At 56.0% G+C, this 27,283-nt stretch overlaps 6 protein-coding genes across 6 annotated transcripts in view; 2 read left to right on the top strand and 4 right to left on the bottom strand.

The window, feature by feature from the left end:
- Nucleotides 1-6,032, bottom strand: part of VPS53 (VPS53 subunit of GARP complex) — a 62,335-nt gene extending 56,303 nt beyond the window's left edge. Inside the window, 6 exon segments of the mRNA XM_066201971.1 lie at nt 921-987; nt 1,774-1,823; nt 2,883-2,963; nt 5,505-5,630; nt 5,633-5,831; nt 5,833-6,032. Coding sequence (XP_066058068.1) covers nt 921-987; nt 1,774-1,823; nt 2,883-2,963; nt 5,505-5,630; nt 5,633-5,831; nt 5,833-6,032 — 723 coding nt within the window.
- A 597-nt stretch (nt 6,033-6,629) lies between these two features.
- Nucleotides 6,630-9,850, top strand: TLCD3A (TLC domain containing 3A). The gene is made up of 4 exons (XM_066202226.1): nt 6,630-6,688; nt 8,748-8,961; nt 9,049-9,144; nt 9,581-9,850. Exons 1-4 carry the CDS (start codon nt 6,630-6,632, stop codon nt 9,848-9,850), a joined length of 639 nt encoding a protein of 212 aa, XP_066058323.1.
- Nucleotides 9,851-11,915: 2,065 nt separating this feature from the next.
- GEMIN4 (gem nuclear organelle associated protein 4) lies at nt 11,916-15,284 on the bottom strand. Its single transcript, XM_066201970.1, has one exon. The coding sequence runs from the start codon at nt 15,157-15,159 to the stop codon at nt 11,959-11,961; it is 3,201 nt and encodes a 1,066-aa protein (XP_066058067.1). The 5' UTR covers nt 15,160-15,284; the 3' UTR covers nt 11,916-11,958.
- A 768-nt stretch (nt 15,285-16,052) lies between these two features.
- On the bottom strand, nt 16,053-19,572 carry GLOD4 (glyoxalase domain containing 4). The gene is made up of 9 exons (XM_066201974.1): nt 19,467-19,572; nt 19,195-19,244; nt 18,446-18,566; nt 17,859-18,003; nt 17,536-17,672; nt 17,146-17,229; nt 16,942-17,055; nt 16,774-16,860; nt 16,053-16,460 (listed from the first exon to the last, which is right to left on the bottom strand). Exons 1-9 carry the CDS (start codon nt 19,554-19,556, stop codon nt 16,395-16,397), a joined length of 894 nt encoding a protein of 297 aa, XP_066058071.1. The 5' UTR covers nt 19,557-19,572; the 3' UTR covers nt 16,053-16,394.
- A 34-nt stretch (nt 19,573-19,606) lies between these two features.
- On the top strand, nt 19,607-21,898 carry MRM3 (mitochondrial rRNA methyltransferase 3). Its single transcript, XM_066201973.1, has 4 exons — nt 19,607-19,836; nt 20,439-20,683; nt 20,943-21,110; nt 21,275-21,898. The coding sequence occupies exons 1-4, from the start codon at nt 19,607-19,609 to the stop codon at nt 21,817-21,819; spliced, it is 1,188 nt and encodes a 395-aa protein (XP_066058070.1). The 3' UTR covers nt 21,820-21,898.
- Nucleotides 21,899-22,726: 828 nt separating this feature from the next.
- The window catches only part of NXN (nucleoredoxin), a 46,887-nt gene continuing 42,330 nt past the window's right edge, over nt 22,727-27,283 (bottom strand). The window contains exons 7-8 of the mRNA XM_066201972.1: nt 26,028-26,152; nt 22,727-23,925 (exon numbers count right to left, since the gene is read on the bottom strand). Of these exons, the coding sequence (XP_066058069.1) occupies nt 23,743-23,925; nt 26,028-26,152 (308 nt within the window). The 3' untranslated portion in view covers nt 22,727-23,742. The remainder of the gene's footprint in view (nt 23,926-26,027; nt 26,153-27,283) is intronic.

Raw genomic sequence — 27,283 nt, 5'->3', positions numbered from 1 at the left:
AGGTTCCACTCCCTCCCCAATTTCTGTAATTGCCTCCTCACCTGATCCCTTGTCTCACTCCTGCACAGTAATTACAGGCAGCACCACTCCCAGGAAAGCCACATCCCAAACACATCCCCAGTTTAAAGCAGTGCTTACACATCCATGATCAAGCTACTTCTGCCGGGAGAACTGAGCATGTCTCATGTTTTTCTAAAGCAATACAAAAGCTTAGGCAGGCTAAAAAATTCCCTCAAGGGCTCTGTGGCAGAGATAGGATTAGAAATAGACACCAATTGCTGTGACAGCAAGCAGTGGAAAACAGAGAGGGTAATAATCCCATGCCAGTCTTAAGGCTGGTATTAAGAAGTCACTGAGGAACCTTGACTGATGGTTCAAGGTTCAATGTCCCTGGTCCAAAACAGGTCAGGAAACGGAGCCAAACCAGGCTCTATTCAGCCCCAAAATCAGCTGACACAGGGGCCAAGCTGAGCACTCCCAAGCCCTGCAGCCACGGCAGTGCTCATTAATGCTGAACTCCCAGCAAACACCTCTGTCAGGCAAAAAAACAAGTGAAAACCTGAGGGCTGAACAGGAGCTGCAAGAGGAAGTGGCAGGCAGTGATCAGCAGTGACCAACAAGGACAAACAGCCTTGTATTGATCCCTACCCAGGATCAAATGTACTTGTACCTGTTCAGTGCTGCTCGTTTTATCATCAGCCTCAGAATGGCACACAGGCCTCCTGCTGTTGATCCTTAAATCAATTCCTCATTCACTTTTCCCTTCAGAGGGTGAGGCAGGTCGGAACAGCTGCTGAGTGAGCAGCTCATCAGTGTAAAATGTACAGAAACATCTCAGAACAACAACAGCAGTGGAGTTTTGCTGCCAGAGCCATTCCTGAGTGCAACATCCCAAGCTGGGAACCCCCTGAGGCACATACCTGCCTGCCATCCTGTCCCACGTTGGTCTGTCCCCTCACCACAGTCCTGATGTTGTCATCCAACCTCCTGCAGGAAAAACCCCAGAGTGTCAAACACAGTCTCTGTGAGCCCAAGCCAAACAACTGGTGGAATCCTTTCATTTTAAAATAAAATTTAAAAAAAAAAAAAAACCAAACTGATGTTGCCAATGCTAAACTCATTATTCCCCCCCTCCCTCTCTGTTCAATGGCACTGTCTTGCAAAATTTAGAAGTCCTGTTGCAAGAATAAAAATCCATTTCTTAATTTAACCAGGGTTTCTTGCATTCCTGTTCCCTTAAGCAATATTGTCAGCTCTCCCTTGTCTGTTTGCATTTCAACTTCCCACATATCAAAGTGCTGTCTCAACCATTTCGTGTTGGCAATATCAGCCAGCCCAGAAAATTTAAGTATTTCATGCACGCTTGTGTTTATTTCGTAGTTTTAGGACCAATAATGACAATTCAAAAATACAGAGTGAGAGTCTTCACAATTGATATTCTGACCCCAGAAACAATGAATTCCTGGCAGCTGAGTCTTTTGGGTAGTTTGCTCACTCAGCCTTCAAATTGTACTAAAATTTGGTGCTTTTTGATTCTCAGTTGTTTTTCAAAGCTGCACTTTGCAACCCATCAGCATCAACAGCCTGAAGGACACATGACAGAAGTGAAATATAAAAAATTATAATTGTTTCTGTGCCATTATTAGACTCGAGGCTGGTCCTATCCATGTCTTTTAAACAAACTAAATCCTGTCAGCTGTAGCACAAAGGCTGCACTTATGAAGCCTTGGTGACAATCAGACCAGGGGTGCAATGAAAAGGAGAAATATTTACCTTATTTTCAATCTGATCTTGTTCACGACTTCATCGATGTTTGCCAGAGACTGGGAACATAAAAAAAGGAAAAAATCAGGGAGAAATGAAATGGTGAATGTTTTACAGATGAATTCAGGCCAGCTGTGACCCCAAACACTTCATCACACAGGAGTCTTGAGGAAAAGGAGAGCAATGGCTTTGATTTACAGGTGGAGGAACTGAAACAACAACTCAGCTGCTTCTCCGCCACGTCATAAAGAGCAGAAAAAGAGAGGTCAGGGCTCAGGGCTTCCCCCATCCCTGCACTCTGCCTCGTCCTTTGTCAGCAAAACTGTGTGACAGTGACCTCCAGTGGGCGCTGGGGATGGGGACACAGCCTTTGCCTTTGGGCTGAGACCCCTCTGCAGAGCCCAGACATGCAGAAAACAGGCTGGAGGGAGACGCAGTGAAGGCACTGCTGGGGAAACAGCTCCTCACTGCTGGCAAAGGGAAAAAAGCCAAGCCACGCCACCAGAAAAAGCTGCAAGCCAAAACCAGGGGTGCTGCAGAGGATCTCAGACATGGGAAATGTTGGAGCAGCCTCACAACACCAACTCCACCTGTAGAAACATCTCTGTTTTGCAAGAGATTTAATCCAAAACTCCCCCTGGGGCTGAAGTTGGGAACACAAAGCACGGATATGGGCCCACTGCAATCCCATTCTTTAAATCTCAAAAGAAACAATTGGGTTCAAACTCTGCTGTGACACTGCACAGGCAACACCTGCCTGATTTGGCTGAAAACCCCAGGAACTCACCAATGATTGACATATATGGCAAGCTTTGAAATTTACTCCATCTACATAGAAAATGAATTTATTTCTACTGATCAAAGCAGGGCTTTAACAGCAGCAAGCATTCTGGGTGGAGGGAGGCTCACAGCAAGCCCCGTGAGCTGCAAATTTAAGAAGTGATTATTGTTAAAGCTATATTTCCTGTGCTGGTGTTTAAAATAAAAGGTTTGGGTACAGGTTTAAACACTGCTTTGCTCATTTGCCAACAGGTTACCCTGACAGTAAAGGGTGGAAGCAAAATCTGATAGTATAAAGTGTGAAAGTAAAGTCTGAGAGTATTTGGGCCATTACTTACTTGCTCAGTGGGAAAGAGAGCATTAATATACTCCACAGCATTGAAATCTGCTCTGTCCAGTGGATCTTGGCTGGGAAACACCTGGGAAGAGGGAGGAAAACAAACACAATCAACCATCATTAGTGATTTCTGTAACTTTACACAGTTTCTACTACTTTTAATTCCTTCAGCAGCCACTTCCATCTGTGTTTCACAGCATTTCTCTAACAAGCAGCCAGGAGTAGAGCAGCCACATGCTCTGCAGGGCTCTGACCTCTCAAAATTCCTGCCTGGATAAACACAGATAATTCACATTCATGATTCCACACACAGCCCTGGCACAACCCATCCAGGAATTCCCAAGATCATGTATCCCAACCCATCCTGATGCTTTTGTTGGTGTCTGGGAACAAACTGAGGCTCTACCCTGCTCTTGGCAAGACCTTTGTCTGCCTCATGGTGACAGACAGAGGGTTTGCTTTCCACAGCCGTGTAACAGGAAACCTGCTGAATTAAGGAGTGGTTGTACAAGTTCTCTGGAGACTCAGGGTTTGCCACTTTTCACACAAGAGGGTGAGAAACACAACCTGCTGAATGATTTGGAGAAGGGGGAAAGAGCAGCTGTGGTGCAAACAGATCTCATCTCTCCTCAGAAGTTCAGACAACACCAACACGACTGCCAGGCTCTGCTTTTAGTCCCCACAGACTGAAGTGTGCTGCTCTCCCTTCTCTGCTACCACACTGAAACCGTGGATGTCCCATCACTGGGAGGGTTCAAGGTCACTCTGGATGAGGTTTGGAGCAACCTGGGATGGTGGAAGGAATGAGATGGTCCTTAAGGCCCCTTCCAACCCAAAGTATTCCATGATTCTGGTATTTGTCCCATATTTACAGAGCCATCAGCTCTGCACTCCACAGCCAACACCCCCCCTGGCAAAAGCAAAGCTGACCCCACAGCATCCCCCTGCTCACTGAGAGCCTTCACACCCGGGCACGTGGAGTTTTACACATTCTGCACAGTAAAATCGGTGATTTTGTGAGATAAAAGCAAATTCTGCCTGAACCAGCCCTCCTGGGAAGCTTTCCCAGACACTCCCGTGGCCGAGGAGAAGCAGGCAGCAGTTAGACACGTGTGAGGTCACGGTGAGAGAGGAAAATGCTCTGACATCACCCCAGGTAAGAGCACAACTGCAGCATCACACCCAGCCTGTCCTGCTCTCAACTCACAATTAACCTCCACAAACCTCAAAATCTCCCCAAGTATTAAGAGCAGATGAAACAAGAGGTGAGATGGGAGATAAAGGCTGCTCAGGAACTGCACTCAAACTGCAGATAGGGATCAGTGCTGCAGGCAGCTGGAGCAGCTGCAGGAGCTGTCACTCCCAGGAGTTTGTCACAACCTATTAATCAGAAAATGCCGGCCCGGGTTTGGTGGGGCACCAGTTCTGCCTGTGCTCCCCACCCTGCTTCCTGCTTCCAGCTGAGCCAGCTCTGCTCATTTAACCAGAACTGGGCAGGTTTTTGCCCAAAACTGGTTAAGGGGCACTGACAGGAACAACGGGGTTATTGGGTTGAGAAGTGCCAGGGAGGAAGGTGGAAAGCAGCAGGTGGTGTCATCCTCAATGTCTCCCAGTGCTCAGGATGTGAATATTTTCCTAGAGCTTCGCTGTTGGTTAAAATAATTCAGTCAGGCATGTGGTGGATGCTCCACTGCTCAAAAACTCATATTTATAAGTGCAGAGGATTCTTCCTCTCTCCAGATCCTCTTTAGAAGCTGCCACTTAATTTACCAGTTCCCAATTTACCAGTTCTCCCCTTGCTCTTCGAGCAAGGGACACCAAAAGTGACCCACAAGCCTCAACGCTCAAGAAAGTGCAAAAACTTATTTGAGTGACACTTTGTGAGACAGACACTGCTGCTGCCCAGACTTCTGCTGAGGGAAGAGCCCTCCAGATGGAAGGGTCGGCAGTGCAGGCTCAGTCACGGAGCCATGGTTTTACCCTGGGTTCTCACGGGATTCTGATGGGGCTCCCAGTGCCACGAAGGGTTTCAGGGAACACTGCAACACAGAATCATAGAACACCCTGAGTTGGGGGGGCCCCAAAAGGATTATCAAGTCCAGCTCCTGTCCCTGCACAGACCCCCCCAACAATCCCAGCCTGAGCATCCCTGGCAGCGCTGACCAAGCACTCCTGGAGCTCTGGCAAACTCAGGGCCGTGCCCATTCCCTGGGGAGCCTGAGCAGTGCCCAGCACCCTCTGGGGGAAAAAAACCCACGTGTATTCACCACAAGCCAAACCAAGATTATCCTTGTTTCGATTATCCTGATTTCAACCGAGCCGCAGGCACTGGGCTGCACCGGGATGCTTTCCACACCACGGAACACGTCTGCAATCAGCCACGGAGCACCGCACGGCTGACGGGGACGGGCACACGACGAGGCACGCTCAGCCCCCAACGCGGGCCCGGCGGGTCCGAGCCCACCCGGGGCTGAGGGGCACGGCCACCCCGCGGCTCCCGGGCCCAGCAGCGGAAGGCCCGGAGCCGGCGGGGAGGGGCTCGGAGCCGGCCGCGGGCCCTCACCGAGCGGCCCCGGGCCGCGCCCGCACCTGTCCCCTGAGCGGGGGGACCCGCCCGGCGCACCTGCTCGATGGCGGCCTGCACGGCGGGCGCCAGCTCCAGCGCCGCCTCCAGCCCGGCCTCCAGCTCCGGCTCGTCCTCCTCCATGGCGGCGCCGCTTCCGCCGGCAGCGCGGGGCGGGGCGGCGTGAGGGGCGGGGCCGCGGGAGGGGGCGGGGCCTGAATAATCGGGGGCGGCGTGCGGATGGGCGCGGGTCTACGGAGTGGGCGGGGTTTTGCCGGACGGGGGCGGGGCCTCCGCCCGGCGGAGCGGGGCGCGTCCCGGCGGCGGCGGGAGCGTCGGGGCTGGTCCGGACCGAGCGGAGCCGAACCGAGCCCGGCAGAGCCCAGCAGAGCCGCGCCGAGCTGAGCCGAGCCGAGCCGGGCTCTCCCGCCGCCCGGCCGGCTGTTGACAAGCTGTGGCGGGAGACAGCGCGCTCGTCTCCATGTGGCGGACGCTGGCCCTCGCCTCCGCCTTCTTCCCGGGGCTCTTCATCCTCTGCATCCGGTTGCTGCGCTGGGCCGCCCCGGGATGGAGCCTCAAGGACCGCATCCTCCTCAGCGGCAGGTACGGGCGGGAGCGGCGGGAGGTGTCGCGCATCGCGGCGGGACCCGCCGGGACCGGGATGGGGACCGGGAGCGATCCGGACGGGCCAAGAGCACCGAGTCCCGCTGGCCGTCAGCCTGGACTCGGGGCTGTCCCGAGCCCAGATCCCGCGAGGGGAGCAAGGACCGGCGGTAGGAGTAACACTCCGAGCACGGGCATCCCCCCGAATGAGAGCATCTCCCCCAGTGAGAGCATCCCCCCCGAGCACGGGCATCTCAGCCCGGCCCTGCCCGGCCGGACCCCCGCACCGTGGTCCCGCTGTCGGGCCGGGGATGCTCCGGTGCAGCTCTACCCTCTGCCCACGGGGAACCGGCAGCGTTTCCACCGACCCACGGGGGTGGAAGGGACGGGACCTGGCAAGATTCCCCCGGGAGGCAGCGCCTGGCACAGTCACCCCTGGCCGTGACGAGGCGCTGGGGTGTGCACGGAGTGGGTGTTAAGTGCCACCGGCTCTCCCCGCGCCTCGGCCCCTATGTGGTCTCGTTTGGGGTGACCCTTTTGCTCTCTCTCCGTTTCAGGCTGGTGTCAACGGTCCAAGCCACGATGGCAACGGTGTCGGGGATCACGGTTGTCCTCAGCTGCAAGAACGTGGTGCATGACAGGTAACCCAGAGCACACCCAGTCCCACTGTCCCCTAGGAGCGTGCCAAGGATGTGCTCAGCCAGCTCGGGGCTGGAGGGTTTTCTGTCAAAGGCTTGCACGTATAAAGGGGAGAGGAAAACTAGTTTCATGCTCCTCTTTCCCCCACTTGGGCTGGAAGGGTTGGGCAATGTGCTGGCTGTACACCCCCTGAACAGCAGCAGCTTGCTCAGGCCTGGGGGTGCTCTGCCAGCTCACCCTCCTCCAAAGGATGGGCTGTAACACGGGCTGTATATGACAGAAAAATAGAGACATTGTCAGCTCTGAAGGGCTAGGGAGACCCCTTGCTGGAAGCTGAAATTGCTACAGAGTAAAGCAGACCTGGTGAGAACTGATTTTAGAGGTGCATCAAGGCATGCCAAAAGGATTCTGAAAAAGTCCAGAAATGGTGAAGTTGGAATAGAGTTTGCTCTGAAGGAAAATCCTGCTCCCTTGTCCTCAGTGCTCCGAGATAAACTGCCCAGAAGTGGCTCTCAGGACGAGTGATAGCGTAATCTGGGTCAGAAGACTTAAAAACAGAGCTATTATCCAGACGAGCAGAGAAGATTGCAGGAGGGAAGAATATAATTATGCCGAGCTGGAATTCGACCGTCACGCACCGATTTTAGGGTGATTTTTAGGAAGTGCTTCCACCTTGGTCATAACAGACTTGTCCTTAATACGCAGATATGAATGATCTTGCCTTGCTCTAGGTAGTGCTATCTATCTCAGACCTGCTTAACCCAGGCAATCCACAAATTACCTTTTTGCTCTGAAATAGAATTTCTGCTGTATAGATAAGGCAGATGCTGAATCCCAAAGCCACACAGACAGAAGGTGCTGCCAGCAGCCCTCCTTCCCCCGGAGCTGTCTGCTTGCCCGGGTGTACTCAAGGCCAAGGGCTCTGTGCAAACACTTTGTGGGCAGAGACCTAGATTTACTTTGAATCTGGAGGAAATTGAGCCCAGTGCTCAGCAGGGAAGGCCACGGAGAATGACAGCAAGACAGTGAGCCAGGAAGCATCACAAAGGTTGCAGTAAAATTTGCCAATTTATTTACAGAGGCAGACAATCATTATATTGCCGGCGCTGTAATTGCCCTCCAAAGCCCCGGGCAAGTTTTGCAAACACAATCACTTGCCACCCGTGCTTCACACCACTTACATCTTTCCATCTGGAGCAGGAACTCCGGCAACAATTTTTTTCCTTGGGATGACAGGAGAGCGAAAAGAGATTTGAGCCCCAAGCTACATTTCTCCGAGCAACAGTGTAGGGTGGTTTTGTCTTTTTAATTTTTTTAATCAGTGTGATTTCACACAGGACTTTTTAAGGAGGCTGGTGTCCCTGCAGAGCAGGGCTTGCTGCTGCCCAGATTGCGCAACCAGGATTCCAACATGCTTTGGGAACAGGCAACTGCCTGCAATTATTTCCCAACTGACAAATGCCTCATGGGGGTTTATTGCCTGTGTTGGATATTTTGTGCTTCACTCTCCAAACTCCAGGCCAGCCATCCCTGCTTAACTCTGAGTTCTCCATGTGCTTCCCAACCATTCCCTGGGTTAGGCGGCCAGCTGATGCAGCGTGACAGGCAGGAGAGAGCCAGGATTAGGGGGTTCCACCAGCAAGCACCAGCTCTGGGGGTCTCAGGGCTTAGGGGAGGAGATCACCTGTGCAGAGGTGTCAGCTTGGTGCTGGATCCCAAAAAATGCTGTGCCCCTGGCCCGTGCAGCAAACACCTGGCTGTGGGACTAATCAGGATCCTTCTTTAGTGCCGTGTTTGTGCTTGGCCAGGCTGAGCTCAGTGCCTGGCACAGCCCAGCAGGAGCGGGGTCAGCACCGAGATCCGTCCTCCACACGTACCAGGCACCTTTTCTCTGGGTTAGCCTGTACCTACTGAGCCAGACAGAGTTCAAATCCACCCCCTCCCAACTTCAAACTCCATTGAAACGCTGCCATTTCAGTCCTAAAGATTCTTCCCCCTCCCAGAGCATGGCGAGGTGCTCGGAGCCGTTGTGATGCCTCTGTGTGTGCTGCTCCTCCCCAGGCACTGGCTGGCCGTGGAATACATCTGGGTCCTGGTCCCCTACATGACCTATGACATCTATGTCATGTACCTGTGCCACTGGCACAAGAGCCAGGAGAAGGGGATCCTGGAGAAGAAGCACTCCCTGGCCAGCGTGTGGAGCTTCCTGCTGCAGGAGCGGCTGATGGTGACCCACCACCTCTTCATCCTCATCGTGCTCACCCCCATCACCCAGGTAAGGGCTGCTGCAGGACCCCCTGGCCATGCTGGGTGTTGGCTCCTCTCTGCAGGGCCCCGTGCTCAGTGCTGGCTTTCTTTACAGCACTTCAGGGGAGAGCTGGGGGACTTCTTCGTGGGCTGCATCTTCACAGCAGAGCTGAGCACGCCTTTTGTATCACTGGGCAAAATCCTCATGCAGGTAGGTGAGGAGGGACAAGGCTTGGGGCTGGGAAGCCCACAGCAGTTCATCCCCTTTCCCTAGCTCCATCAGCCCCTCCTCAGGCAGTGGCTGAGCTGGGGGGTGTCTCAGAGAGGGGCAGCCCCACAGTGTAGCCCAAATCTCCCCTGCAGTGCTGCCTTCCTCCCAGTGTCCCAGTAACCAGCACGCCCAGTGGCATCCCAGAACTGAGGGCTGTGCCGTGGGCTGGTGCTGCCCTCTCCTGCCTGTTCCTCCCCTGCTCCACGTTCATTCTCACCCCTGCCCTCTGCCCCCATCTCTCCCCCTGCCCTCCTCCATCCCACCCCACCTTCCTACTCCCCTTCCTCCAGCCCTCCTGGATGCTCACCTCGTTACTCCCAGCACCTCCAGTGCCTGGGGTGCTGCTCACCCCACATTCACCTCCTTCCTCCCCCAGCTCAAAATGCAGGACACGCTCCTGCACAAAGTGAACGGGATCCTCATCCTGGTGACCTTCTTCCTGTGCCGCATCCTCCTCTTCCCCTTCATGTACGCGGCCTACGGCCGCCAGGTGGGGATCCCGGTGTACCTGGTGCCGTTCCGCATCCCCCTGCACTGCAACATCGCCAACGCCTCCCTCATCGCCCCCCAGCTCTACTGGTTCCGCCTCATCTGCCGCAAGGCCGCCCGGCTCTACGGCGGCTCTCCCGCCCACCGGAGCAGATAACGGAGCTGATAAGGGAGCTGGCACAGGGGCAGCCCCCGGCCCTTCCCTCGGGGACCGGCGCGGCGGGAGCAGCGGTTCCGCCGGGCTGCCGGAGCTGGAAGCAGCCTCCCATCTGCAGCGCCGTGCCAGGCAGCACCAGCCTGGGCTAGGAAGCCTTTCCTGCCACGCCGCCCCAGTGCCTCGTGTCCTCCCCGCCGGGGTGGGAGCCGGCCTGCAGGCACGACATTCCTTCTGGGATTCGGCTCCGCGGCACCGCCGAACCGAGGGTTACACGAGAGGGGTTTGTTCCAGCCCTCCCCCGGCGCGGCTCCCGCGGTGACACCGGACACCGGCGTGGAGGAGCCCGCGGCCGGCGCGGGGATGCTGCCGCGGGCCAGCCCCGGCTGCGGGCACGGGGAGCCTGTGCCGGACCTGCCGCAGCCCCAGCCCGGCCTGGAGCCGCAGCACAGCTCTGCAGAACCGTTCCTGACCTTTACCGACTTCAGCTCTACACTACAGCCCTCTGACCTCCCACCTCACCTGCTGCTGCTGCTGCTGGGCTCAAGCTCCACTTAACCCGACGGTGCCTTTCACTACAACTGTCTTGACAGCCCTGGGGGCACTCCTGTGCTCCCAGCAGGGCTGGAGGGCGGAAGCTCATGCCAGGACAGGGGAATGGTTCTGCTGTCTCAGGGCAGGATGGGGACAGGAACCTGCCAAGTCCTTGTCTCACCAACACACGGGGCACTATGCAGAGTTCTTCCTTGGCAGGGGATGCAATTTTCCCCTCCCCTAACCACAGCTGCTTTTATCTGGCCTGCATCCCCTCAGCAGGTATTTAAAACCATCTGGGACTCCCTGCTCTGCTCTGCTCTCCAGTTGGCACCACCACGCCCTGGAAACACCTGTACAGTCGATCCCTCCAGCCCCATGCCAACCCCCATGAGGCTGCCAGGGACAGAACTGGGGCTGCACAGAAGGAACCAGCGACCCCAGAGCAGGATGCCGAGCTGGTCCTTCACCAGTTCAGCCCATTTCCTCTTTTAGTCACAGCAAAATGGGCACAGGCTCCCCAGCTCACCCTGCACCACAGGATTCAGGAGCTCTGCGGGTGTGTGCAATCAGACCACAGCTGAGTTCATTCCCTGCAGCCAGCACCAGCCGGGGCAGCCACCTCCTCCTGCAGCTTCCTGTGCCTGCTCCAGGGCAGGGAACTGCACTGGCACAGCCCTGGCACAGCCCCCATGCCCTGAGACCTGTGACCACTCTGTGCCTTTCATTCTGTCCGAAACCAGCAGCCAAGCTCTGGGAAACCTGGATCTTTTGGGTGTTGGATCTCATCCCAACCACGGCTGCTGTTCTGGATAGAGTGTAAAAAAAGCAAAAAGGGCCTCTTCTGACCTGGGGTTGTTGTTGCAGAGACGCCACAGTCACAGTAACCACCGAGACCAGCTGATGTTACAAACCGCTTGCAACTGGTTACAGATGTTGTATCTCACTGTTTTCATTGCGAATAACGTGCCTTATGTAAGGACAAAAAAAAACCCAGCCAATGAGGCACCTCAGTTTGCACTAACATTACCCTATTTACTATCGGGAGACCAATAAAGATTTCCTCTCTGAGTCACACCACTGGCTGGCTCTTCCACGTGCCGTTCATTGCTGGGTGGGGGTGTTACATGTGGGCTTACTGCTGCACCCCCACCTCAGGGCAGGAGCAGCACACACCACAATTTCCAAAGGTTCCTGCCTGCCCTGAACTCACCCAACTCGCTTCCCAGCCTCCAACTTGCTTTCCAGCCTCCGGCAGCATGTGGCAAAACCAGCAATTCTCCTGGGACTCAAAGAGGGCTGGTGGCAAAGCAGCCAGAGGGAAGCGATTTCCTCGATGCTGGAGGCTGCTGTGTAAACCCAGAGAGCCAGCAGCAAAAGCTGCAGCCACAGAACTGGCAGCTTGGCTCAGCAACAGCTGTGCCCGCTTATTCCAATGGAAAACCACAGTGGCTCCTCCTATAAATACGGCTACTTCCACCGCTCAGTGGAAGAGAACAGCAGGGAGGGAATAAACTCCAAAGAGAGAAAAAAACCAAACAAAATAAGGGTTTATTACAGATCTTACAAGGTCCAGCTCAGTGCTCTGAGCGTGCTCCCAGCTTGCTGAGTTTCTGCAGGAGGGTGCAGCGCAGCTCCTCATGCCCCACGTTGTCCGTGATGGACTCCAGGAAATGCCCCTCGTTGGCTCTGCGCAGCGCGGAGCAGGGCGACGTGTCGGCCTTGCTGGACGCCTCGTACTGCGACAGCACCTCCAGGGCCAGCACCAGCAGGGGCTCCCCGCAGCCCTCGGCCGGCAGCATCGCAGCCACGTGCAGCAGGTGGCAGAAGACCTGGATGCAGACGAAGGACACCTCCTGCGCGCAGGGCTGCGCCGAGGCTCCCGCCGCCGCCTTGACGGAGGCCAGCAGGTCGGTGAGGCTGCTGCAGTAGAGCTGCACCACGTGCAGCCAGGCCTCCGGGGGCAGCCAGCTGGAGCAGCTGGAGCTGCAGAGGAGCTGGAAGCCCCGCAGGAAGAGCACGGAGAGCTGCAGGTGGCAGGCGAAGGGGCGGAGGTTGAGCAGGGGCAGGTGCTGCACGTACTCCAGCGTGTAGGGCACGTGCAGCACCTGCCGCTGCAGCAGCTGCTCCAGCACGGGCGCCAGCCTCTTCCACTCCCCGTGGCTGCACCAAGGCAGCACCTGGATGAGGGCCACCAGGAAGCCTTTGCTGAAGAGATTCACCTCTTCTGGGTTGTCCACGTTGAGGGTGAGCAGGGTCAGCATGGTGTCCCTGAGGGCTGGGGACACACAGCAGCACTCCATCCACGCCAGCAGCCCGCTGCCCGGCCCGTAGGCCGGCCAGGACTGTGATGTCCACTCGTCCTCAGGGAGCCTGCAGACCTCAAACAGAGTCGCTGGGACCTCGTTCTTGAAGTGGTCCCCATAAAGCTTCTTCAGACGGAGCCCCACGGTCCAGTCCAGTGATGCCACCTTCCTGTGGAGCCAGGCCAGCGACTGCACCCACAGCTCCGAGGAGGGGACGGTCTCTGGGCCCACCAGCTCACACAGCTGGCAGAGGATGTCCAGAATCAGGTCTTTGGTCTCCAGGGAAGGGAAGAGCTGCTCCTCAGGCTGATGCCAGTATTTGGTGTAACCATCCAGAAGTCTGCAAAGGCTGAGGAGAAGTGGGAATGGGTGGCAGGATTTGATCCAGTGCTCTTCTGAACAGGACGGAATTCCCAAAACCTTACTGAGGATCTGCAGGCTCAGCTCCATCTCAGGAGAGTCTGACTTCAGATAGGGAAGGACAAAGGCTTTGGTCACTTCTGCAGGTGACACAAGCGGGGTGGCTGAGCCTGGCTGCATGAGAAAGGCCAGGAACTGAAGGAACTGCTCCTCTTCCCTCGCCGTGGAAAGCTTCCCCCACGCTGCCTTCTCCAGACACCTCAGCACCAGGCTGCGTGGCCTGCCTGCATCCTCGTGGCTCTCCAGGAAGTTCAGTGCTGGGAAGGAGCAGAGGATTTGGGCGAGGAACTGGTGTGCTCCGAGGTTGACCACAGCAAGATGACAAACCTGCTTCACTGTAGCCTCGGGGGAGAGCAGAGCCAGCCTGGCCATGGAAGCCACAGCCTTGCTCAGGCCTTCATCGGACACACTCTCGGTGATCTGGTTCAAAGTCACATTCAGGTCCTCCTGGAACCCCTCCCTGACAACCTGCACCTTGTGGGACAGACCTGGGCCACCCCAGGATGCCAGGACACCTGAGATCACTTGGTTTTTGTCACTTAATGAGAGCTCAGCATAACACTCCACGATGGCTTCGGTCACTTGCACCTGCAGCTCTCGGGCCTCCTGGTCATGGTGGGACGTGGCAAAGTTCACCAGCGTCTCCAGCAATTCCAAAACTAGCTCAGGGGTCTGGAACAGAGCTTTGTTTTTCACCAGGCACTCGACCCAGGCCTTTGAAAAAGCCCAGGTCTTTTCAGATGCAAAAACAGAGCACGTGTCCACATGGCGCTCCAGCCTCTGTGCAATGATTGCCATGGCAACTGAAGACAGAAGGCTGGTGTCCAAATCTTTCAGGACAGCACTGGTGTCCCTGAGAAAGTCCTTGCTGAGCTGTGTCAGCTCCAGCACCACCCGTGTCTCGCCCTCCCCCAGGTCTCCCGTCTCCAGGAGGAAATCCAGGTTCTTCCCAAGGTTGGTCAGAGCATCCAGGAGCCTGTAGCTCTCATAGCAGAGCTCCTCAGATCCCCTCAGAGTGTCCTGCAGCTCCTCTCCCCAGTCCTGCAACAAGCTGCAGAGCAAGTCCAAGCCCCCGGAGAGCTCCTCACGAGAGGGTTTGGTCCCGGACAGGAGGCTCACACTTCTCTCTGCCTCCCTCACCTTCTCTGCCAGCCCACAGGGCTGGTACCGGCTGTCACTGTCACTGCCCCAGAGGCTGACCACGGCACTGAGCTTGGCCAGGTGCTCTGTGATGGGCAGGGGGCTGTGCCCCGGCCCCAGCCCGGCAGACAGCAGCTCAGCCAGGTTGGCCAGGGCGCAGCACCTCAGGCGGGGCTGGACGATGCTGCCCCGGATCTGCTTTAAACCCTCCAGCAGCACCACGGGCAGCCCGGCGGCAGCCGGGGCGTTCCCAGGGTCACCCTTGAACCTCTTTGGGGGCTGCAGACCGTCCTCCAGGGAGGACTCGGCCCCGTGCTGATGGATGAGGGCGCTGAACGCAGACACCGTCGCATCCTCCTCTCCCTCCCTGTGCTTCATCACCTCCCACCACACGTCCAAGAAGAACCCGATGTCCGACGGGGACGTCTCGCTGGAGATGTACTCCACCAAGCTCTCCAGCTGTCCCCGGCACACATCTGGAGGCAGCGCCAGCAGCAGCTGCACCAAGAGCCGGGGCGCGCCCAGCGCCTTCACCAGCTCGAAGAGGGCGGTGTGGTTGACATCGGGGATCATCGCGCCCACGGAGAAGAACCCGTCATCCTTCCAGCCCCACTCCAGCGCGGCGGCGGGGGGCGCCGGCAGCAGGATCTTGGCCCACACGATGGCCACGGCCTCCTTCTTCCAGAGGCCCAGCGGCGAGGGGCAGCGCTCGCCGATCTCGCGCAGCGCGTCGGTGATGGGCACGCCGGCGCGGGGCCAGTCGGCTTTGCGCAGCTCCCGCAGCGGCCGCGGCTGCAGCAGGCGGGCGGCCAGCAGGAAGCCGCCGTGCAGGATCGCCGTCTCCTCGCCCACGGCCCACGGCCCCCCGGGACACGCCGGCGCCATCGCGGTCCCGCGCTCCGCCGGCTCCATGACGGCGCCGCGCTCTGACGTTACGCCCGGCAGCGCGATGACGTCACGCCGCCAACAGCGCGCCCCCGCCGCCCGCAGCGCCCCCTGGCGGCGCGGAGGTGTGCTGAAATTATTAATTAATTAGTTAATTAATTCCCGTGCTCCGATACCAACATGCTTAATTTGACGAATAGGATTCAAAACCGTAATTGAAACTGAATTTAAAAGCCCGTGCTCCGATACCAACATGTTTAATTTGACGAACAGGATTCAAAACCGTCACTGAAACTGAATTTAAAAGCTCGGACAAAAATCACAGTGAGGATTTTTCCCTGTTTCAGCTCACTGCCTGATCTTCCCCACGAAACTCATTACAGTTTTCATGATGAAAACCTGATTTAAGGTATTTTATTCAAGGTTTTCATCCAGAGAATGACAAGTCAGGCAGCATCCCTGGCACAAGCAATGCCAGGAATGACTGCCTGTATTCCCAGCTTTTATTCCACCAGCAAAAGCAGATCGACTTCATTCCAAGGGAATAAACCCTGAGCTGTTATTTCCAAAGGCAGTTCCTCACCAAAAGCAGAACTTATTCCAAGCTGCCTCCTGGTGCCTCAACAGACAGTGCAGCTACAAACCCCAAAGCACGGCCTGGAATGTGGAAATCTCCTGGAGAAGAGGTGGAAACCATCCCATCAGCAACAGGATCTCAGTGAGAAACACACCACAGGCTTCTCATTCTTCTTTGGAATGAAAACAAGGACTGGAATATTCACATGGTCTGGCAAGATCATTTCTTTGTTCCCAATAAAGGGATGCACTCCCTGCTCCAGCTCCCCACTGGAGAGGGCGAGTAGCCACAGCTACATCAAAATCTCCTCTCTAGCCTGCAAATAAAGGACAGCTAAAGCAAATTAATCAGAAAATTAATTAATCAGAAAATAACATAGCTACTCAAATTTCTTTCAAGTATAACAACAGAGAAGTGCGAGGTTTTTCTGACTGATGATCCCCGCTTTTGAAGCCAAGGGCTCAGCTGCTCCTTTGCTGCTCAGCCCCATTTTTTTGGAAGGAGGAGATGTGATCTCCTGGAAGGGAGAGAGCAGCAGGCCAGAGACATCAGCTTCAATCAACCCAAAAAACCACCACAGGACATCCCAGCATCCTCTGATTGGGAAGGCAGCACTTTCACCAGGATTGGCATTTTCTTGGAAGAACTCCAAGGCACAGAGGAGCAGCCCAGTCCATTCCTCCAGCTAAGCTGACACCTTCTTCCTGTTGTGGTCAGCAAACCACTTGTCACTCTTGTCTGCAGCCATGGCCTGCACAAAGACAAGTGTGGATGTGGTTAGAACAGGAGGAAAGATCTCTGGAGGGATAAATTATCTTTTTAGCCACTAGTAAGGAGAACTGACACTGAAAATCAATGTTCTCTGCCACAGCAAATAATGTGACCATGCCCCAAGAGCGAGGCTGGAAAACTCCACCCAGGGCTCATTAAGTGAGCTTCAAAAACTGATTTATTTTCCTTACCAAGACTGGGTAACTTGCTCCTAAGAAAAACTCATCATGGAATGAAAACTGGATTTTACAGGTATCTCTAACCAGGAGGAAAATGAACGTGCAGGCACTTACATCATCCAGCAGCTTGTCACCCTCAGGGTCCACCTTGGACAGCTCTCTGAATGCCTCATCTCCCACAAAACAGATTTCATGGCCATCCTAGAAGGGAGCAGCTCAGTTACAACCCATGGCAAGGAGAAATTTAAACCCAGTTTAACCACTGCTCCCAGTTTTCCTCACAGGATCAGCCAGAATAACCACTTGCACCGTGGCTTTGCCAGGCGTGTCCAAGCTGACCAGAGGCGTCAGGATCTTCTGATTCTCCTTTTTCATCAGGGCTTCGATGTTTGGCAGCTGAAAACAGAAAAATTTCTCTGTTAACACTAAAAATCGCCTCCCCCAGCTGTGGGGCAAGGAAAGGGGTGAGGGAAGTGGGGCAGTCACCTCTTCCTTGGGACAGGAGAAGGCGATGCGTCCAAAGGCTGTCCCGTGATCCACTGCCCCAACAGCCTTCAGCTCCAGCTTGCACTGGAACAGGGAAAAACCCAGCCTGGCTTACAGGGACACTGATCTCCAGGCTGCAGCTTTTTGTCCAGGGTGTGGGTGATTCCAAAATACCCCATCCACATGTTTCCCAGCAAGCCAGAACCACCAGAGCAAACCACTTTGCTTTTTTTTTTTTTTTTTCCAAAAAAACACAGCTGAGTGTATACAGCTTCAGTTAAAACAGTCATAATTAAGGGCACCGTTGCTTTAATTAAGAACTTTTTTTCCTTTTCAGATTCTGTTCTAAGGAAATGAGAAGTTTTTATGGTGGTTTTTCCAAGGACTGACCTGGTTATCAGCGTAGCCCAGCAAAGCCCTTTGTTTCTCCTCATCCTTCTCATAGATTTTCATCCCAAGCAAACCAGACCAGTAGCTCACAGACTTCTGCAGGTCTGAGACACCCAGGGTCACCTTCCACACGGGATCTTGAAAATTGCAATAATTCCAAATTAGCTACAAACACATTTCAAGTTTAAACACACAGTTTTGCATTCTTCAGAAGTAACAGAGAAATGATAAAAAAGTGTTTTATAAAATGCCATCAAAATAAACATATCCTGATACCCCACTGGTAAACCTCTGCTGAACAGCAGTAAGGGTAAATATTTCACCTTGCTTGACCTGCTTCTTGTCTTCCAGGTAGAACTTGTATCCTCCTGGGGCTTCAGCTTCAAAGACACCAGAGGTGACTTCTTTGAGGGGCCACCCCATCTTCTTGGCGTTGCTCACAGCCTGGCTGGACACCAGAGTGATGCCCTGGAGAGGACACAACAAAATCCATGGGGTGGACGCAGAGACATCACCTGTTTTCACACAGGAAACACCAGATCTCCATCTGCTGCCAGCCACTAAATCACAAAAGAGTGATTAATAATAAATTAAAGAGTGCTTTTCCCTGCAGCAAGTCCTTCCAAGCTCAGCATTCCGTGTTGGATCTGGCAGCAAACACCAGCTGTCCTACACACAGAGAAGAGGCAAAGCTCCAGAAATGTTTCCTGGACCTTCAGTGAACACAAATCTGATCTGGTTTCTGCTCTTCCAACTCGGAGACAACCACAAAAACAACACTGAGGTGCTTTAAGGGACCAAACAGCATTAAAGAAAGCAGCTGGTACAACCCATGTGACAAACCAGCTTCAAATTATTAAAGTAAATCAGCTTATCATGAGGAGGTTTGGCTGCTTGGAGTGGAACTCACCAGGAAGTCGTTGCCCAGGCGATATTCCCCAATGCCATAATTGTAAGTCAGCTCTGCCACAAAGTGATCGTCCTCTGCTCCATAGCCCACCATGGTCTTGCTCCATTTGCCATCATAAGGGCTGGAATGGCCATATTATCCATATTTTAATGCCATTACTGTTAAAAGTAACCACCAAGAACTGCAAGCACTTGTGTTTCAAGGAGGAATTGCACTTCCAGAGTGAAGTCATGGCAGATTTGACCCCGGGCTGTCATTCACGGCCAGATGATAAAAGCAATTCTACCTCATTAACAGCTCGTGCTTTCAGAGCACAGGCAGCTCATCAGCTGCAATTACACAATCACTTCCTTATTGCTAAATAGGAAAGGGCACCAAACTGTAAGGTTCCTTCCATTTCAGAAAGAAATGTGTTCCTATTTCCTCTTTCTTCCATCCCTTTTTTCTTCACAAAAGCTTTTGGGGGCTCCCAGGAGGGGCTTTTAACTCAAGAACCTTGACAGTGCCACGCCTGTATAAACAATCAGTGAAACTGAAGGTAGTTCCCGGTAAGCTCAGAAATAATTCGATACAGTCAGGTATCAATCTATAGGTGCGGTATGTATGTTCAATGTGATATTTACGTTCAACATAAGCACCACACCTACACAGAATGGGGGGCTGTCGGTTCCAAGGGAAGCAAATTAACAAAAAACAACACAACTAACAGCTGGCCCCGGGCGGCCGCGGCAGGCAGGGCACTCACTCACCCGTTGCAGGTGGCCTTGCAGCCCTCCTCGAACTCCTCGTGCCGCAGCACCTGGAGAAGAACCACACAAGGCAAGATCGCCTCGGTCCAACCCGGAAGGCTTTCCCTAGGCCCGGGGAAGCTGGCGGGGACGGGGTCAGCGCGGGCAGGACGTGGCTCCATCCCCAGCCCCGTTCCCCAGCCCCGGGCCGCGCTCCGGGCACACGGAGGCCGCGGGCCGGCCCGTTCCCGGCGGTCCTCAGACCCCCGGAGCTCCCCGCGGCCTCGGCTCACCCTCATCCCCAGCAGCTCCCGGTAGAACCGCGCGGTGCGGGCCCGGTCCCCGACTTTGAAGACGAAGTGCAGCGCCCTGCGGGCGGCCATGGCGGCGGCGGCGGTGACGTCAGGCGGCGCGGCGGTGACGTCACGTGGCGATGGCGGCGCTGGGCCCGGCATGGCGGGCGCTGCTGAGGCCCCGCGGGGCGCGGGGGGACGCGGGCGGGCGGCGCGGGGTGCGGGCGCTGCGGCGGAGCCCCGTGCGGGTGCTGCAGCCGGAGAGCTCCCGGGAGAGCCCCGCGGAGCGCTCGCCGCCCGCCGTGCAGCGCAGCGCGGCCGCGCCGGGGCTGTGGTACGAGAAGGCGGCGCCCGGGGAGCGCAGGCTGGGGTGAGCGCGGGGAGCGGGGCCCGGCCGTGCCGCCCCTCAGGAGCCTCGCTGGAACGGGAGGGGAATTCCGGCCCTTGGGAGGAAGGGGGGAGACTGGCAGGCGCTGCCGGGCCGAAGGCCAGGGAATGGCTGGGTTGGAAGGGAGCTCAAAGCCCATCCCGTTCCCCCCCTTACCGTGGGCAGGGGCACCTCCTGCCAGGCCAGGCTGCTCCAAGCATCATCCAGCCAGGCCTTGGACACTTGCAGGGATGGGGCAGCCACAGCTGCTCTGGGCACCCTGTGCTAGAGCCTCTCCGCCCTCACAGGGAACAATTCCTTCCCAATATCCCGTCTAATCCTGCCCTCTGGCAGTTTAAAGCCATTCCCCATTGTCCTGGCACTTCAGGCCCTTGTCGAAGTCCTTCACTAACTCCTTTTCAGGTACTGAAAGGTGCTCTAAGGTCACCCCAGAGCCAGCTCGCCCAGCCCTTCCTCCTAGGCCAGGTGCTCCATTCCTCAGATCATCTTTGTGACCTCCCAGAGCAGCCCTCAGGGGCTGGTGAAGGTCACACTGAAGGCGTTGTGACCATCTCAGCCACATTCTCTGAATAATTTCTCCACAGAAAAGTGGTGACTCTGGCCAAGTCCAAGAAGTTTCGGGATAATCACGGGAAGGTTCTGCTGGAGGGGCACAGGCTGATCAAGGATGCACTGGAAGCAGGAGCTGTGCCACAGACACTCTTCTTCAGCACCGTGGGGCACCTGAAGCTGCTGCCTGAGGCAGAGATTAAACGAGCCAGCTTGGTTAAGGTGAAGTTTGAAGACATTAAGACCTGGTCTGACCTAGTAACTCCTCAGGGGCTTCTAGGTAAGTTACCTCTGAAACAGTTGCAACACTGCCCAAAGGGAAACTTTTCTTATTTAGGATAATGACTCTCTAAATAATCTTTCCTTAGACATAGCACTGCTGGAAAATAAGTTTCCCTTGCCAAGTGACAAACTCTGCCCAAACTTCCTTTAGGCGGTGCTTTTCCTAACACTTCCTCCAGCGCTTGGGCCAACTCTCTCAGAGCAGTCCTCTGCTTGGGGTGGGTCAGTCATAAACCTGTCACTCTTCATTTCCTCAGGCATCTTTTCCAAGCCTGACCCTGCCAAGATGTCCTACCCTGCAGCTCAGCTGGCCAGCTCCCTGCCACTGCTCCTCATCTGCGACAACATCCGAGATCCAGGAAACCTAGGGACTATTCTGAGGTCTGCAGCAGGAGCAGGCTGTGAGAAAGTGCTGCTCACCAAGGGTAAGAGAAAAGTTTGAGTAGCCTGGGGATAAGGGAGGGAACGAGGTGCTTGAAGATGTTCCCCAGAGCTGGTAAGGAGTGGCCGGCCTGGATCGCTGTGGCTGCTGAATGCCACCTTTGTGGGAATCCCTGTGCTGTCACTGTTTCTCCCCGTTCCTTCCCAGGCTGCGTGGATCCCTGGGAGCCCAAGGTGCTCCGTGCAGGCATGGGGGCTCATTTCCGTGTGCCCATCATCGCCAGCCTGGACTGGGAATCTGTTCCCACCAACCTCCCTGCCGGCGTCCAGGTCTGCGTGGCCGACAATGACCCCGGCGCTGCGGCCAGGAACACGTCCCTGCCGAGAGGGGCTGCCTCTGCTCCTGCCAGCCCCAAAGCTCCCCGGAAATCCAGCCCCAGGGCTGCTCCTGAGCACGAGGATGAGGAGGGAGCAGCAGGAATCCCAGAGCTGGCTGCACAGCATTACTACGAGGACTGGGCACGGGCTCCAGTGGCCGTGGTGATCGGAGGGGAGACCCACGGGCTGAGTGTGGCTGCATTTCGGCTGGCAGCCAGCACGGGGGGGAAGAGACTGATCATTCCCGTGGTGCCAGGCGTGGACAGCCTGAACTCTGCTATTGCTGCTGGCATCCTGCTGTTCGAGGGCAAGAGGCAGCTGCTCTGGAGGCACAAGCAGGAGGATGACAGGCAGGAGTTGCCCGTGCCGGGCTGAACTGCTGCAGTTTGGGTGTTGAAGGAGATTCTCTTGCCTTTGGTTCCCTTGAGAGTTAATAAAAGAGCAGCTCGGGCTGTTTGGTTTGTAGTAAATGAGTATTGAAGGCTGGAGAATGCTGGGATGAGTGTGTGGCTCCGAGTGGATGTGGTGGCCACAGGGTGATGCTAGAGAGAAGGGAAGAGTGATCACAGCGAGAAGGGAAAGGCCTGGCCTCACCTCAGCCGGTTCCCCCTGCTCCAGCCCTTTCATCTAGCAGATCATGGAGACCTCAGATCCCTCATCTGTGCTGGCCCAGCACAGCGTGTGTCCTTCCCAGCCTGGCTGCTGGCTGCAGTTTTGGGTCAGAAAAGCCAGACTGCTGCCACCTGAATGGGTCCTGCCTGTGCTTACCCAAACCCTGTGCTCCAACAATCACACCAACCCTGCCATGGGCCAGCCTGGCTGTGGTGTGGGGTGTCCAAGCTGCAGCACTCCTGACTAACACCTCTGGGCTGCTCCTGGAGCTGCTCCCCAGTCAGTTCATCACTGCTGAGCACGGGAACCTCTGAAACGTGCAAAACACAGGCTGGGTTTATGCAGGCGGGTTCCTGGCAGGGTGGGAAGCTGCAGCAGGATAAAAGGGGAGGCCGTAATCCTGCCATGGCTGACTAATGAGCTGAAAGGGAAAAGCAGTGGCTTGCACAACACCCGCTATTCAGGCTGGGAACGCCCCAGCGGCTGCCAAAGGGCTCCCTCCCTCCTGGGGAGCTCCCACCCACCCCAGCAAAGCGGGCACAGGCAGGGGCTGTGTGAGCCCGGGGGGACACACAACCCCAGGAGCCACCTATCCATGGGGTCAGGCTGTGGGCTCCTCTTCCCCCACACAGGCTCTCTCTCCCTGACAGCAGGACACAGCAATCGGGGAGGAGATCATTGTTACAGTTTTATTACAAAGTTCCAATCACCATGTACAGTTTTTACAATGTCACTTTTCAAGGGCTTGGCTGTGCTGCTTGAGTTAGGGGAGGGAGGGGGTTTTTTTTTCTTAGGGTTTGGGGGGATTTTTTTTTTTTTGGTTATTTTTTTTAAAGAACAGCACCATTAACGTTGAGTTTGGGACACACCTACAAAAAACAGCTCAATCAACTAACACAGAGGGGAGAGGACGATTCATACCAGAGAGAGAGACGAGAGGGGACAGGGAGAGCACAAGGAAGAGAGGAGAGGTGAGGGCAGCCCGGTGGTGATCCTCCTCCTGGCTCAGAGTGGGAGGGACAGAGGGAACACCCACACATGGCAGGGGGATGGACCCTGACACGCACAGCCAGCGCTGCCTAAGGCTGTCGGTGCTTGGAGTGGGGCGTGGGAAACCCACAAGGGAAGGTCTCACCCCCAGGAGGAAGAGCTTGGCTGTGCCGTGGTCTTTCAGAGGTTGTCAGCAGTTAAGACTTTGTCTTGGCCTTGTCAGGGCACTTAAGTGGGAGAGAAAGGACTGGCCAGGGGCGATGGGGACAGTTTCCTTATTGCTTCCTGGAAGTCGTTTAGTCAGCAGCGGTGGTGAGAAGGGAAAGAAGGGCGAGGAGGAGAAAGAAAAGAGCCCCAAGAACCCCACCCACTGCCTGATGCATACGTTGGGAAAAACACCATGCAAAAAGATTTGCCTGCTAGCTAGTGCCATGTATAAAATAACGATACGGTAACAGTTCTGGCCTGGTTATTAGAGAATATATCACCATGAAGCACAAGCGAAGTCTCCAAACGCCAACAACTCCCTGCTCAAAGTGCATCTCGAGGAGTTTGCTTAGGAGAAGGATTCACTGCGTAAAACAAGGCACCACAAGAAGGTTGGATACTGGGTCGGGCGTGAGGACACGCTGGAGAATCCACAAGCGGCAGAAGAGAGACCTAGTTTTAAATAACGTCTGTTGGCGCAGGGGCCCCTTAGATGGGCTCGGGTTTTAGCTTGTCTGCTAGAAAGTCGCTGACAAAGGCTTCCACGATTTCGGGCGTGATCTCTTCCACATCCATCACGTACTTGGCCCGGGCAGACATGTCCAGGATGGTGAGCAGGGGGGCAGCCTCGGGCAGGTTGGTGTAATCCCGCAGGGAGTCGGTCATGTCGTCCTGGAGGCCAAAAGGAGAAGGACAGAGGAGTCATCGGCAGAGCCAGGACACCAGGAGCAGTTTGCTGCTGCCACAGTCCAGCCCACAGTGTATCCCAAGGGGCTGGGCCTTGCACCAGCACTGCAGTACCACGAGCACAGCAGGCAACATCCATCTTGGTGCCTGCTCTGCTCGTGGTTTGTGTCAGAACCAAACGGGGCTGGTTTATCCCAGGCTGGAATGGGAATACACTCCTCCAACCCAGAGGCACTGCTTCCAGACTGACCCGCTGCCCCGGCCACCCCAGAGCCTCTGGGACATCCACAGCTCAAGGAACTGGGGACAAGTGCTGAATGTGGGGACTGCCAGCACAGCCAGGGCCTCGCTGCTCACCAAGGGTGGATGCCAAAGGGACCCAAGCACACGCCCAGAACAAAGCAAAGAACAGGAATGGGATGAAGACTTGTCCTTTGAGCCAACGATGAGACCCCACCAGCAGGTCCCAGGCACTCACAGGAGCAGCGGGCTGCTTGCAGGGGCAGAGGGCTGCCCTCCCCTCGCCCGGGCACGTCTCATCTCTGGGCAAAGGCAACTCTTCATCCCTCCCAAGGCTGCGGGATGCACAAAGCCGGTGCTGGTGCGATTCATCACCGAGCCCACACCGTGCCGGGAGCGGGGCGTTCCTGGGCGCCCCTTCCGAGGGGCAGGGATGGAATCCATGCACCTGGTTGGCGGCCGGGGCTCTGCAGCGTGTGGCTGGGGAGCTCCGCTCGCGCCTCCCCTTCCTTTGCAGAGGTTTCTGGCGCAGCTGGACCACGTGGCTGGAAGGGCGAGCAGGGCCGGGCTCGTCGCCTCGGCCGCCCCCCACCCAGAGGTGTCGGGGCGCCTCGTGTCCTTTATTTACAAAGGCACCAAGGAATATTTTCTTAATCAATGCAAAATCGGTCCAGACGGTGCCGGGAGAGCAATGGGAGGCGCCTGCTCCGGCCATGGCCGGGCTGCTTTGTGCCTGGGGGCCGGCGGAGCCCCGGGGCCAGCGCTCCCGGCTATTGAGGTGACGGATGAATGGGATGTGCCGGACGCTCCCCATTCTTCGGGCCGGCCCTGCGGCGGCCGTCGGGAGCCGCATGAATAGCAGCAATGTTTCAGCTACAGCCGGCGAGCGGGAGGAAAACGCTTCGCAGGCTCTGGGGGAGGGGGGGAAGGTCCCGGACCCTCCCAAAATAGCCCTTTCCAACAAGGGACTTATTCAAGGGTGCGGGGCTGAGCTGGGATGCTCAGAGACCCGTTACGGCGGTGGGAGCGGGAGAGGCTGCACGGAGGGGGCCAACGGGGCTGTGGGAGGTGGCAGTGGGGGCCTGGCCGGCTGGGGGGGCCCGGGTGTGGCAGTGGGGACCCTTTTGTCGCAGGGCGGCTCCGGAGGGCTCCGCGCATGGAACACTGCGGCTGTGACGTGGGCGTGCAGGGACGGAGCAGGCGCAGCGGCTGCCACCTGCCCAGGCCCTGAGCGCTGATGTGGGAGGGGAACTGCAGGCCTGGGGGTGCTAGGAGCTTTTTTGACCCCTACACAAAACTTTCGTTTGCCGGACTGCAGCAGGTTAAAGTGTCTGTGAAGGGGAAAGGGAGGCCAGAAGTCCTCCAGCCTTCCCATTTCCCATTCTCTCCAGAAGATCTTTGACTCCGAGCACTGCAGCCTGCACATGCCTCAACTAACATCCCAGCCAAGAAAAACATGGTCAGCTCAGGGAAACAGCCGAAATTTCACTGGCTGGGCCAGGCTGAAACTCAAACCCTGCTCCTCTTCCCCTGTCCAGCCACTTTCCTGCCTGCACAGCCTCAGCATGGCAGTTCCACTCCCTCCCACCTCCCACTGCCCCACTCTGCCTGTCCCTCTCCCACCTTCAGGCTTTTCCATCTCTGAGCAAACCCTTTGCTCAAAGTAATATCCAGCAAGGAGAGCACAGACTGAGCCAGGCCTCAAGTCTGGTTTTGCTCCATGCTGCCTGACAGCTGCAGCAGCTCCATGCCTCAGTTTACCCCCTGAACAACAACAACAGTGGCACCCAACCTAGCTCAGTCCCTATAGCCAGCAGGACACAGCCCTGTGCTCTCCTCTCACTTACCTCACCCGCCACGAAGAAGAGCAAGGGCGCCTCCTCCTCTTTGGCTTTGTACTTGGCTATGATTTTTTCAGCTATGGGCTGAATCAGTTGTTTCGCCGCCTCCGACTCCCCGTCATCCTCTGAATCTGCAGGGCACGGCGTTGTGGAGACAAAACGAGAAGAGGCAAGACAAAAAAAGGAAGTTAGCATCAAAGGATGCAAACGGGCCAGGCACTGGCAGCTCTGTCCCACGGCACCACCATGCAGGAAGCCGGAGCCTGGATGCACCACACAGACTTCAAAGCCACACAGCTGTGGAGCAATCAGGGAGCAGCTGAAATGCACTACAGGGAAACACCTAACAGAAGAGTAACTCCTGCTCCCCAAATACTCCACTGCTCGCTCCCTGGTGCTGTTGGTGATGTGCAGGGACAAACAGGCACAAAAAAAGCCGCTTTGTGGTTTGAGCATGTTTTGAAGACCAAACAAAGGCGCTGATCTGAGGCTGCTGCCACCCCTGCCCGCCACCCACCATCCCTCTGCCTCGGGATGGCTGAGCTGCAGCTTTGCTGCTCCAGTCTCAGCGCTGTGAAGGCAGCTTTGATTTGACAGAGGTAGGGCAGAAAGAGATGGCAGCATCAATCAAACGCCAGCCACCACTGAAGTTCAAATAGTGAGCTGGAAAGAGGAGAGTCTGCGTCCTTGGGAAGCGTGGAGATTAAAAGATTCCAATTCGGGGACAACTTTTAGGCATTAAAGGAAGAAGGCAGAAGAGAGCCCCTTGTCTCCCCTCATGGTCCCTGATGTAACCCAGCTAGGACGAGCCATGCCCGTGCCAGGAAAACTCTCTGCCCTTGCTTCACACATCCCTATCCTCCTCTCTGGCTTCTCCAAGCAAAGCAGGAGATTCCAGAGACGCTGCACACTGGATTTCAGGGTGCATGGCAGTGATAAACACGCCGAGTTGTGGGGTGTCTGCAGGGATTGATTTTCCTACAAACATCGGCAGCTGGCGGCGCTCCAGGCAGCCCTGCACACTCTGGCTAACCCAGCCCTAACCCCTCTGGGGAAGGAGGCAGATCAGTCAGGATTTATTCAGCACCAGCACTTGCTAAGCCTGCCTTCTCCTGGGGGTGCTGCTGCCTGTGCAGTGCAGGCTCTGGTCTGCTGGGGGGTCTCCCAGCAGGACAAAGCTGGCCAGGAGCCCCCATTCCCAGTGCCTGCCTTGCTGCAGCACCAGCTGCATCTCTGCCCCAGCACATCACTGGTGGATTTCA

Source organism: Chamaea fasciata, unplaced genomic scaffold (genome assembly GCF_029207755.1).
Source record: "Chamaea fasciata isolate MVZ Bird 193981 ecotype frontalis unplaced genomic scaffold, bChaFas1.0.hap1 SCAF_21, whole genome shotgun sequence".
NCBI lineage: Eukaryota > Metazoa > Chordata > Aves > Passeriformes > Sylviidae > Chamaea > Chamaea fasciata.
The sequence above is the reverse complement of the archived record's forward strand: the minus strand, read 5'-3'. Positions and strand labels throughout refer to the sequence as shown.

What these genes read in the sequence shown, in the direction of transcription:
- MRM3 (XM_066201973.1), top strand. Translation starts at nt 19,607, where the DNA reads ATGGCGGCGCTGGGCCCGGCATGGCGGGCGCTGCTGAGGCCCCGCGGG. An exon ending in AACTCCTCAGGGGCTTCTAG is followed by an intron (nt 20,684 to 20,942) that starts GTAAGTTACCTC and finishes TCATTTCCTCAG; the next exon opens with GCATCTTTTCCAAGCCTGAC. An exon ending in GAAAGTGCTGCTCACCAAGG is followed by an intron (nt 21,111 to 21,274) that starts GTAAGAGAAAAG and finishes GTTCCTTCCCAG; the next exon opens with GCTGCGTGGATCCCTGGGAG.
- GLOD4 (XM_066201974.1), bottom strand. Translation starts at nt 19,556, where the DNA reads ATGGCCGCCCGCAGGGCGCTGCACTTCGTCTTCAAAGTCGGGGACCGG. An exon ending in TGGGCTACGCTGATAACCAG is followed by an intron (nt 17,230 to 17,535) that starts GTCAGTCCTTGG and finishes TCCCTGTTCCAG; the next exon opens with TGCAAGCTGGAGCTGAAGGC. An exon ending in GTGACAAGCTGCTGGATGAT is followed by an intron (nt 16,461 to 16,773) that starts GTAAGTGCCTGC and finishes GTCTTTGTGCAG; the next exon opens with GCCATGGCTGCAGACAAGAG.
- TLCD3A (XM_066202226.1), top strand. Translation starts at nt 6,630, where the DNA reads ATGGCAACGGTGTCGGGGATCACGGTTGTCCTCAGCTGCAAGAACGTG. An exon ending in AAGAACGTGGTGCATGACAG is followed by an intron (nt 6,689 to 8,747) that starts GTAACCCAGAGC and finishes GCTCCTCCCCAG; the next exon opens with GCACTGGCTGGCCGTGGAAT. An exon ending in TGCTCACCCCCATCACCCAG is followed by an intron (nt 8,962 to 9,048) that starts GTAAGGGCTGCT and finishes CTTTCTTTACAG; the next exon opens with CACTTCAGGGGAGAGCTGGG.
- GEMIN4 (XM_066201970.1), bottom strand. Translation starts at nt 15,159, where the DNA reads ATGGAGCCGGCGGAGCGCGGGACCGCGATGGCGCCGGCGTGTCCCGGG.